Below are 12287 nucleotides of genomic sequence, written 5' to 3'. Positions count from 1 at the left end.
TTCACAGAATTTCAAAGTGTATTTAACAGGGAACTCGTTTTCTATTAATTAAATAGCAATAACTAGCATGCCACACCAGAGTTTCTTCACATGATCTCAAGCAGGGACATGCCATAGACAAGCTTCACCTTGTGAAGGCATCTCGGACGCCTGTACATCTTTATCACTAACAGAAAAGGTAGAGAAAACTCTGCTTCCGTTTGTCACAAAGATGCAACACCAAGGTATCCAACCAAGTAACAAGTTTTCTAGAGCATAATGCGGTTCACGTGATAGAAACAGCTGTTCTGCAGCTGGCAGGCTTCTTCCAGGAGAACTCGGCACTAGCCATCTGCAGGGACGCGTTTCAGAAAGAAAAGTCAAGCGCCATGCGCTGTTCATTTCCAAGTTATCCGTGTTTACTCTCAAACACGTGACCACGAGGATGACCTCGAACCTCTCAGGGGACAGCAGTCTTTATTCGTGACAGGTTTATTATCGCACTCGTGACTTAAGCATGCAATGCAAAAACCAGGATAAATGTGAAGTCAGTAAGTTACTGCTAGAAGCTTTTGGTACAGGGCAGAGGCCGAGGATGGGCTTGCGGGTCTGAGCACGCGACGGGCCCATCTGCCGCACCTCTGGCTCTGACAGCCCAAAACACTTCACCTCCCTACCGTCGAGGGGCCTGCGGCAGCCCCGGCCCCGCCAGCGGCCCACAGGGCCCTTCCCACCCACAGGGCAGGATTTCTAGGGGACAACCCCCGCGTGGAAGCGCCGAGGACACAGCGGGGTCACGCGGCCGTGCGCATGCCTCCGCCGCCCGGGGTCCGACTCGCAGCGCACAACGGGCGCTCGGCGGCTCCTGCCTGCCTCCCTCCCATCCCGGACGAGGCTGCTGGCGCCGAGAAGGCGGGGGCAATAGGGCGGACCCGGCGGCAGAGCGAGGTTGAGGCCGGCCTGCGGGATGGACCCCGGCCCAGCCGCGCTCTCACCGTACTCGCTGGGCGCCGGGTCCGGCTGGAAAGCGAAGTGCGCGGCGGCCCGGCGGGGCGCGCCCGGCAGCGGGGCCAGGCGGCCCCAGAGCCCGGCGGGGAGCGCGGCGCGCAGCGCCCGCCCCGCCGCCGCCATCGCCGCGATGCCGGGCCCTCCGCCGCCAGCAGGTTCTAAAGAGGCGGGGTCCCGGGCCGGCCTCCCATTGGCCAGCGCCGCCGGGACACGAACCAATCAGCGGCGGCTCCGCGGTGGGTGGAGGAGTGGGAGCGCGGGGAGGGAGTTTTGCTGCGTGCGCGCGGAGAGCGTGGCCTGGGGGGCGGGGCACGGGAACGCGCGCGGCGCGCGGCAGCGAGCGGGAGCGCGCTGGTCCGCCGCGCCCTCACGGCCGCAGGGACAGGGACAAGGACAGGGACAGGGACAGCTAGAGGTGCCGTCGTAGGCACGGCCACAAGCCATGGCCGCAGTCATAGGCACGGCCACAGCGGGCCTCGCCGCACGCTTGGTGCTGTCACAGTCGCAGCTGAAACCAAAGGCTTCACCTCTCCCCTTAAAACTCTTCTTTCACTGCAGGGGTTGTTGTGTCACCACGGCAGAATAGACAAATCCCAGACTGATTTGTGTTGGAAGGGACCTTAGAGATGATCTAGTTCCAGCTGCCCTGCCAGCGGCCTTTCGCTAGGCGAGGTTGTTCGGAGCCCATCCCACCTGGCCTTGAACACCACCCTGGGTGGGCCACCCACAGCTTCTCTGGGCCGCCAGTTCCAACGCCTCGCCATTCTTGCAGTAAAGAGTTCTTCACCTAATATCCAATCTTAACCGAGTCTTACCGTTTGAAACAGTCCCCTTGTCCTGTCACTATATGCCCTTGTAAAACGCTCAATCTTTCTTCGAGGTTCCCTTCACAAGTATCGGAAATCCTCAAATTCTACCGCAGCAGCTGCCCAGAAGGTACAAAGAATTCATAGACCTGCAGATATTACATGTTCTGCTCTGTCTCTCAAAACCCCTTTCAACTGCCCATCCAACCTGGCTCTCAGTCTTTAAATTACTTTTTTGCAAGGTCTTTAGTTCTTCTAAACACTCTTGCTCCTACCTTTGTTACATTATTTTATTGAAATTATGATCTTTCATATGAACGTATTTTCTTTGTCAGGTTTTATTAAAGCATTCTTTCTAATGTTCTTCACACCAAATTGACCACCTGACATTCCTTCCATCATCCATGTGAATCTTCTTGGTCTACTTTTGCAGCCTCCATTTCTTCTCTGTACACCCATCTTTGCTGCCTTTCAGTTGTCTCCAGATCAATACTTTCGCTTTTGTCAGTGCTTCAGGTCTTATCCCTGTGCATGGCTCTTCATCAGGCCCTTTCATGCAGCCTCCAACATGTGACAAGCTTTGAATTCCCTGCCTGTTTTGATATTATCTGTAAGACCAACAGTACTGCTTAGCATTTTTACTTTTCTCCAAGACCTCTAACTCAAAACCATGCCTTAAAGAAAAGGGCTAGAAATTAGAATGACGTATAAATGACATCACCTCTTTCAAATGAAAGGGCCCGTATGTAACCCTGTGTGGGCAGGACCTAGTTTAAATACAGGAATATGAGATTTCATATCTAACAAAAAATATGAATAACTCTTATTAGATATTTTTTCTGTCTGAGTTCCAAGCCATTCCTGAATATCCCTATAATGACCACAGTTCTTTCAGTGAGGATTGTTGTTTCATTATGTATTTTTTTCATGTTGATGTAGAATTTCTTAATCATTAAGATTGTACAAAATTAAAGGCTTAATCCTGCTAACTGGGGAGACCATCCACTTACTCTTTAACATGACTTTTATCCTTAGAGACTGCTGAAAAAATGGTGAAATTTTGAGTGATTGATCATGTGATCAAACAAGTTTGAACATATCCCAGTGTATGCCAGTGAAACAAGGCACTATTTAAGTTTCTAAAAGGGGTGAGAATTTTAACAAATGCTAGAAAAGCCATCTTTACAATGAATGAGGAGTATAAATGTCAAACATTGAGGTTGCTTCCAACTTCAACTGAAGGCAGCACGGATGTTTTTAGTACCTGGAAAACACCGTAACCATCAAGTGATATATAATCATGTAATATGTATTGCTAATAGTGGAAAATATTACAAATATCCAAGTTTACTATTCAAATAATTGTGTTTCTTTCAGAAAGCAATGTATCTGAGTAGGAGGAATTTAGCTATCTTTCACATCATTGTGGCAAGATCTGAAAAACTTAAAAATGGAGAGCAATAGTATAGAAAGGACTTAATTTCATGTGAGTCTGTCATCTATTACTAATATGTCAGTTATTGGATCTATGAATTGCTAAATTCATACTGTAAACTGTAAGATATATTCTGTTTATGTACAGTTAGTATATGCCATACTGTGACTCTTGTCTCCTATACCTGGTGCTACATGAATCTTGAAAAGGAAAAGAATGGTCATGTGGCCCAGTATCTCACAGAAGAAGTTATAGCATTTATGATGGAAGGGTGGAAAGAAGAAATATCTTCCGTTCAACTGCTAGTCAGACCTAGGTAAAAGAGAAAAAAGTATCTGGAGATATACTAACACCTAAACTGTTGATGCCTTTTGAGTACAAAAGATAGTTTGTCCACATGGCCTTAGATATTTGCACTGTTAATAAAAAAAAACCAAATGGGGAAATCAAAGAGGTTTATCCAAATGTACATTGGCTGGACAACATTTTGGTGGAGTTTAGTCCCAGCATTTATGTCTTTCCAGCTCTGATTGGGTAATAATTATATCCATGTTGTTGCTGGTATATGTTATGGTATTCCAGCAACTTCAATTAGATTTTCAAGACATTTTTCTCTTTTTGGAAGTTGTTCAGTCACTTAGGGTCACTTCTGTTAAATCTGTACAGCAGACATTTAAGAGCTGAAATCAACTGCATTTCCCATCTGTGTGTATTAGTCATTTTGCACATCCTTAGTATTGTTGACAACCATTAAAAAACTTTGGCGGGGATTTCTATTATTTGTGAATAATCATGCAAAGCAATTAATGAGGATCTGATGATGATTGCAGACCCTACTGACACAGACCAGATTATGCCCATATTTATGCCAGCATCAATCAGATGTAACTCCTTTGAAGTCCATGTTGTTGCCTCTGATTGACATGCATCTAATTGTGAGCAAACTGCAGTATTGGATTTGGACATAAACATATGGTTTCAAGTCTACTATTGTATTTCAAAATCTCACAACATTTTTACATAGCTTGCAGCTGAACCTTAAAATAGTCACATTTCCTAGTAGGTGTTACTTTATTTAAAGTGCATTTCTGCAGATGATGAAGCATCCAGACGATTTCTGTTGCATTCCTTCGAGCATAGTTGTTTCCTTGTCACTTCTGTCTGATGTGTTACAGTGTTGCTGTAAGTTTTCCTCCCTTCTCTGTGGTTCGTGGAAGGAATTTTGTTGCATGTTTCCACCCCAACGGTTGATTAGTTGTTTCACCCCCTCTTATAGGAGCTGCTGGTAAGCACTCCTGTCACGCTAATCCTAGGGCTTGGCACTACAGCTGTTTTTGTGCTTTGTTTGCTGTCTTCTGTCTCCCTTCTACCCTAATTATTGTCTGCTTTGTTCTTCTTTTTCTGTACTGATAGTTTGGAGCTGTTTTCTCCCATCCCTCCTTCCTCAGACAAATGGGGTTTTTTGCCTGATTAGGGACAGTCATTTCTTTCTTGTATTCGTGAAAAGGAGATGTTATAGCATTTGGTCTGACTGGTTTTATTATCAGTCCTATACAGATTAAATGTGGGAACAGAAAGAGTTTTCTTGCCCCCTGAGAATGAGTAAGACAAACTGAACAAGACCAGAGCAGTAATGGTTTTGATGAACAGGACTTAGAAATAAATTGTTTCATCTTAGGTAGCGCAAATGCCAGAAACCCATCTTCAGTTTAGCAGAGAAATTATTATTTTACACTTTGATAAAAAGCAGGTCAGGGGAATCTATCTGGAACCAGACAAGTTGTAGTCTGCCAGAGAGCAGGAAAAAAAAAAAGGAAAAGAAGCTTTAATGGTGTAGTTTTGCCCTCATTTTCACGTAAGGTCAGAAATCATCCAGTTACCTCTGCCGTATGACCCACCTCTGTGGTAAGGCAGTGCTTCCCACTCAGTCTAGAATAGTAACTGTGGGCTTCATCGCAAGTTGCTTTTTAGATTTTTAAACACTGCACACTTAAGATGAAGACAGTCCTATTTTAAATTACATGAGTAATTCATAACATTGAGTGAATCAAGGCTAGAAGCTGCAGTGTCTATCCATAGAGACATTATTCAGCTTTCTTTATACGACATTTCAGTGTTTCATAATTACAGGATGAGAATCCCACTCCTCTGTTTAATGCAATCTGTTTTAATTGCCTTGAAACCGCAGAGCATATTTAACTCTATTTTCTACTGACTTAATCTAGAAATACCTGTACAGGGAAATGATTTCTAATAGTTGACAGCTCATAATTCTAATGCCAAAAAAGTCATAATGAAATCAAATTTGTGCAAGGAATGGGGATCACAATTTTATCCTGGGGATAGTTAAATGTAGGAACAATTCACCTGAGAACATGCTGGATTCTCATCACTTCTACTCTTCAAATCATAACTAGATTTTTTTGTAGAAAATGTACTGCAGATCAAACAAACATTACTATCTTGATAGCAAAACTACTGGGTGAAGACATAATAAAATAATCTTCTTTAACCTTGCAGTAGTAAAATACCTGTTGTTGTTGAGTAATAAGGGAGTATTTGACTGGTCAAGAAACTATGCCAAAAACCTTAATCAGATTCAGAAACAAGTAGAGTGATGGATTCTTCAGGTATATTGAATATATTTGTGTGTATGTATGTATATATATACATATAGCTGACATTATAAGCAGTGTTCAAAAAATAAATATACAGAGATGGATTTAAGGAATGGTCATATGATTTCAAAAAGTCACATTTGGACCCCATGAGTTCCCAACAGGTTTCCACAGTGTTCTGTCTGCTGCTAGCAGGTGCTGCTCTAGAGATAGTCATGTACCAAGCAACACATTCAAGAGGTTTAAATAAGTGTTTGAGGCAATGTTCACCTTGCCACAGACTGGCCTGTAGCTGCTGATCAGAGTGGGAGCTGTGACCAGTTACAAAAGTAATAAATCGCCCCCCAGAGTGTTAATAGTAATTTCTGAAGTTAAACATACTGAATGTATGTACTAGCCAATTAACAAGTCCTACTGTGGCAATATAATTGTAAAATATGCCATACTTTTACATGTGGAGACATCAATTTCTGTGCATCACTTGGCCATTTGTTGAACTAGTATCACTAGCCAGAGAAGCAGTATTGCACAAAGTGCAGTATGCAGCCCCATGCTTCATTGCTGTCAAGCACAAGAAGATTGAAGAGAACAATATTCTGAGTGAATAATCAAAGCTACACAAAATTAGATCATACTTTAGGGATACCTGTGCTACTAATTTTGTAAGAGCCAAATCCCATACTCAGCTTTCTGTTTGTCTAAATTTATTCTTATAGGAATTTTTTTCTTCTGCGTATACGTCTTCCTTTTAGCTTGACCATCTGTGCAGTTACAGAATGATCAAGTATTTTTTTTCTGGACTAGGTTTCAGGCATTGGTTCACATTCAGATTCTAAGGCTGCTTTCAGTGTGGGATTGCTGTCTGCACCACTGCAATCACCCACTTGCAGCTGTCTTTAAATAAAGTAGCTGGTTGTATTTATTACTGCTTCTCTTTATTCAATCAATTTTCCTCATTCCAGCAAAAAATATCTAGGTGCATTTTTTATAGAGTGTATTATTTTATAAGAGTGCATTTTAATATAGAGTGTATCTTTCAGTATTCTCTTTTGAATAAAGATTTTCATCACCACAGAGTACCTGAAAATTCTGTGGGTCACCACCAAGGGAAGGAATGCTTAGCACTCATGCAATTTGTATGGGTCTGGGAAATCTAGGATGCATTAAGCATTTCTATGTGCCAATCAAAAAAGACAACTAGGTTGTGGCAATGTTGTACATTAAAGCTTTCTGAGTTTTATATAAAAGATTGTTTCAAATACATATACGACAAGCTTCTGCCTAAGTTTAATTTAGATGAACAGGATATCCTTAAACAGGTTCTCAGTGGCACCCATAGGCAGCACAGGTATTGAATGTAGAAATAAAGCTTCACTAAAACACAGGATTTAGATTAATTTAGGCAGACTGGATCTCACTGAAAGCCAGAAATAATAATTCACATTTTTATCCCAATCTTTCATCTTTTTCTATATTTAAATAAATATATCAAAGTCTATTAGAAATAGCATAAAATGAGGATTGGCTCACTGGTTTGTAATTTATCATGTATACCATTAGGTGGCAGGGAACAATAAAGATTTACTTGATGAAATGCATATGTTGAAATACAGATCTATCAGATTGTTCTCTCCACCCTTTTTGAATCAGATTTCCTACTGTGAACTGTCAAGAGCTTTGTTTAGCTAATTATTAAATGACTTACCAACAGGGCTCACTGCTTTCATCAAAACTGCTTCAGATTTCATTTTTGTGCAATCCTTTTGTGAAATAAGGAAAAAAAAACAACACAAAAAAAACAAGGCATACTCATCCCAGTGGGAGTTCCTTAAAAATTAAACATCAGCACTGTTGTGTATCTACTTCTAACCTCTGCCTCTGGTCAGGCTAAATCTGAGTGCTGGAAGTAGCCCCTAGGCCAATCTAATTCAGTTAGCATTGGTGGGCGGCAAGAAAGTTTATAATTCTTTGGAGAGCCTTGGTTGTAAGGGCTATGTTTTTGTCTGTGTCCAGCTATAAATTTACATGGCATAGATACAAAAAGATTGAACTGACAAGGCTTAGACACCCAGGCTGACAGATAGATGGCTGCAAGTAAAAAGATAGGAAATTTATTCTGTTAGAAACTTTTATGTCTCTAAATCTAGCTGAATGCTGATTTTAGATTTGCAATGGATGTCACTGGTGAGAGGGTAGGTGGCAGGAATCACAGGGCAAGACTTGTCTCCTTGATAATACACTCAATGATTGATGTATGGGAAGTTAATTGCACTACTAGTGACTCTGTAAGAGATAAGGAAATCTATGCTCAGCATTTCCCAGAGATATGAAATTAAATCCCTTGCAAAAGTAGCACCTAAAAAATTCATTCTTGTTCCCTCAGACTCATCAAATGCTGTTGGTAGGAGCTGTGCCACAGATATTGTCACATGTGCTTAACTGGAAAGACCCAAAGCAGATTTTTCCATATTTTTATGTAACAATCTAGTGCCAAATAACAAGTCCAGAATATACTATACAGCTGCAGTTTGCCATTCCCATTTGATAAGCTAACACGTGAAAGGAATAGAAGCACAAGAGAGATATTTTGTTGATTTGTTATTGATTAGTCTGGTAGGCATAGAAATTTGGCAAAATGCAGTTTTAACGTGGCAGTGACAGTAAAGCGAGTGACAGTAAAAAAACAGAAATCCATGATTCACAGAAAAATGTGTGGTAGCAAGAAACTCAGAGAACTCTTAACAGTGTGTCTCTTTTGTGTGCAATTGCCTCTAGAAGCAAGGAGTCATTTATTCCTCCTGTTCAGCCCTGGCATTGCCTGAGAACACTGACAGTAACTACACAAGTTATAACCTCACTATTTGTAAAGTCTACATGTCTGCTTGAGTCAGAATTCAATATTTTTAATCTTAGTCCCTGAGTTTTAGTAATTGTGCCATATCCACACAGTTCAGACAGAGGCAATCTTGTGGGAAACTCTCTATCTGAAACAGGAATCTTCAATAGTTAAAATGCCAAACCAAATAATAATGATGGTAACACAAGATGACTTAAGCAACAAATTCTATTGACTTGGATTGCAGAAAATCGGATTCTTTCCAAATATAAATACTCAATGCCTGTGCACATCACAGTCCAATGGCCACCATGGCTTCAGCATAAAAGATGGGTCATATTCAACAGAAATTTCTTTCCTTCACAAATAATAGCTACAGATTTCAGAAAGCTGCCTAGCAGGACTGAATCTAATTTAAGATGCTATCAGCCTTAGCTTCTGACAGCAGTATTGGTACTCCCAAAGGATCAGTCTAGCAGTCAATCTATAGATCACCCTACACTGTTTCTAACTGTGTAGATCATGGACCTCCCCAGAAAGATGCAACATAGCCCTGGAGATCATGGGAGAGGAGTTGCAGTGTGTTAGGAGACTGAGCTTGGACCCTTGTTGTGAAATCCAACAAGCAATATTTTTTCTGGTACGCTGTGTGTTGTTCAATAATCAAAATTTTTTGTCTTTTAGAGACTGATGAAAAAACAGGAGTCATGAAGCAAGTGTGTTTCTCAGAGGGAACTGTGTTCAGTGGGGCTGTGCAGGCTCTCCAAAGGAAAGGCTGCTGGCAACAGGTGGGTGCCATGCAATGCAATCTGCAATGAAAGCTGTGTGCACATTGCAGTTTGCCCCTGGAGTCTGCAGCACACTGTGAGCACTGGGGTGGATTGCACATAAACTGATCTGTTTGCACATCCTGATGCTGCTGCTGGGCTTTCACTAGCACAGAGCCTAACAGGACATGGGTTAATGCCGAGGTTCGGTCTGGGGCAGTGGTGGTTTACTTATCTTTTTGAAAAAGGGAGGAACAATCAAACTGATCACTTACTGTGCCTTGTGTTTTTAAAACCACAGATAAGTATTTGGATCTCCACAAAGGAAAGATCTTTCCAGTCTGCATAATTCAAATGTGGGTTACCATATGCCTGAAGCTAGGAAACATTATTTATATATGTATATCTGTTTTCCTTATGTTGTTCTTTACAGTTTTATCAGAAATGTCAAGAGTTGCTTGCACAGCTGAGCCAAAATCTTGAATATTTCCTATTGTACCTTTTGTCCTTTCATTGTTGTACAATCAGATGTGAAAATCTGACCAAGAAGAGGATAAATATGTTCTGAGATATTGTCATATTTTGAGAATATAAGGACCAAAACAAGCAGTCTTCCTGGATTCTCCTTAGAATTTACAGTTGTTTTCAAGAGTGGGTATAACCACCATTTTGATTTCTCCTGTGTCCAAGATGGACAAGGTTCAGCCCCCTTTGCATCTCCCATCTACTTTCTGAGGTGGATACAATAAAAAAAAGAACTTGAAAAATCATCTGCCCCAACCCCCCTCAAAAAAAAAAAAAAAAAACAGCTATTGGTGTTCTGTATCATTTCCTTTTTAGAGAAAGCACCAAAGAGTTTGGTTTTGTTTTTCTTAAACTCCATATATAATAAACTGTATATGTGTACTTTCCAGTGCTTTCTTTTGAGGAGCCCTCAGTAAACTAAAACATATTTCAGAATTCAAAACCTTTGGTCCAAACTAGCTCAGATTAATGAATGAAAACAGTTTCCTTTGAAAGAGGGATCTCTTTCAAAGGAAGGACAGTAGAAGCAAGTTGGCTAGAGAAGTCAAAATATTCTGGAGGTCAGCAGAACAAAGTGTATTTCCTAGCTATATGATGACTTTGTGAACAGTTATGCTATCTAACAATTTTCTCTGTCTTCCTGATAGGCTTCTCACATCACCCAGAAATGAGATTAGTGGAAAGAAAGAAGTATGCGTTCCTAGTACTTTCCTTAGCATGCCGAAAAGACAATAGCAAGAAGTAGGATGAGATTGAAAACAGGAGTAGTTTTGCTCAGGTCTGAAGATACTGGGAAGATTTACATTGCAGTAGAAGAATGCCTAGGGTTGTTTTCCTTCAAATGTGCCAGGAGGTGGTACAAGACCTACTGGTAGTTTCATATGTATTGTCAAAACTACTGCCTACGACTGCACACATTCAGCTTCTTGTGAAAGACTGTTACAGGCAAGACCAAAGGAAAAATTACTCTTGCAAGCAATGCTTTGCCTACCCAAAACAAACAACAGCAAGGGTGGCTTGTGTAGCAATTTGTAGGAGGAGATCTGAGAATTTTCATCCTTTCTTTAAGGCTCGGATCTAGGAAACTAACCTGAAGGGTAAGAGAGCAAGAAGAAAGCAGTTGCAAAATTAAAACAAAAAAAGACTAACTGATAGAGAAGAAGAAATTGAGAAATTAAATTGCAGTAATGGAAAGGGATATGAAAAATCAGGCAGATGATAGAATGGCAAAAGAGAAAATTAAGGAAGACAGTTGCAACAGATGAGAGGGAGATATGGTTGAGATAGCTAAGAGGTGGTGTCTCAGATGGGACAATGAAGCCTTATGTGATACTGACATAGAACAGGAAACAAAATGACCTCCAGGTGAAGGAGAGAACAAATGGAAGCAAAACTCAGATTCACCTCTGTATCAAAGAGATTCATCAAGGAGGTCAAGTGAGCATAATGTTAGCTCATCAGTCAAAAACAAGAGAGTGAGATGTGGACCAGAAGTTGCAGCCTATCAGAGTAGGGATGGCAGGTGGAGCTGCCAGAGGCAGATGGATAGGGGACACCGCTGTTGTCTACAAACATCATGGATATCCAACACTTGGAGTGAGAAAAGCAATTTGAATCGATACTGGTAGTAGAAAGAATGTGCATATAATAAAATGTTAGTAATCTAGAATTGGAATTAGAAAGTTCTGGAATTAGAAAGTTCCTAACTATCAGATCAGGAGGCTTCATCCCATTATGTGCTGTCCTATTAGGAACAGGGTATGCAAACACATCCTAGATTATCTTAAGGTGGAGCTTGATAAGTTTGGGGATGCAATCATGTACACAATTGATATCCATGATGAATGAGACCAGATTGGATGTTGTAGGAGGACTTTCCTAGTCCCTGCCCTAATCTTATTTTCCTAATAATGATGCTATTGACTCATATGTATTGACCAGGACAGGTGCAGACAGACACACATTTGCCTCACTCTCTTTCCAAGCCAACTGGATGCCACCCACTTCTGGAATCTGTGTAGCTGGAGTGGCCCAGGGCTGTACCCAAGTTGTTAAATCTGTGCAAATACATGACTTTCAGATCTCAACTGGCTTGCTTTCACCTAACTTGGAGTGTGGGCGACAGAGTCCACACCTATCCATACACCCTCAGAAGGCTGTGCAGAGCTCACATGTTTGGTGCCTCAGAGGAGTGTGAAAATACGTAAATTAGGAATGCAGGGACTATACAGGGTGATGTAGCAGGGCTGAGGGGACTCAAGATCCCAGAAGAAGTATAGTAGCAACATCTGCCAGTCCAGAGTGCCACAGCAC

At 41.5% G+C, this 12287-nt stretch overlaps 2 protein-coding genes across 2 annotated transcripts in view; one reads left to right on the top strand and one right to left on the bottom strand.

Moving 5' to 3' along the window:
* Positions 1-1127, bottom strand: part of BCKDHB (branched chain keto acid dehydrogenase E1 subunit beta) — a 107210-nt gene extending 106083 nt beyond the window's left edge. Inside the window, exon 1 of the mRNA XM_086876375.1 lies at positions 975-1127. Coding sequence (XP_086732501.1) covers positions 975-1110 — 136 coding nt within the window. The 5' untranslated portion in view covers positions 1111-1127. The remainder of the gene's footprint in view (positions 1-974) is intronic.
* LOC147654718 (uncharacterized) lies at positions 947-11213 on the top strand. The gene is made up of 3 exons (XM_086875171.1): positions 947-1223; positions 9367-9470; positions 10622-11213. The coding sequence occupies exons 1-3, from the start codon at positions 947-949 to the stop codon at positions 10643-10645; spliced, it is 405 nt and encodes a 134-aa protein (XP_086731297.1). The 3' UTR covers positions 10646-11213.
* The last annotated feature ends 1074 nt before the right edge of the window (positions 11214-12287 follow it).

The sequence above is a fragment of the Cyanistes caeruleus genome, chromosome 2 (genome assembly GCF_971803275.1).
Source record: "Cyanistes caeruleus chromosome 2, bCyaCae1.hap1.1, whole genome shotgun sequence".
NCBI lineage: Eukaryota > Metazoa > Chordata > Aves > Passeriformes > Paridae > Cyanistes > Cyanistes caeruleus.
This window is presented reverse-complemented; position numbering and strand designations above follow the sequence as displayed.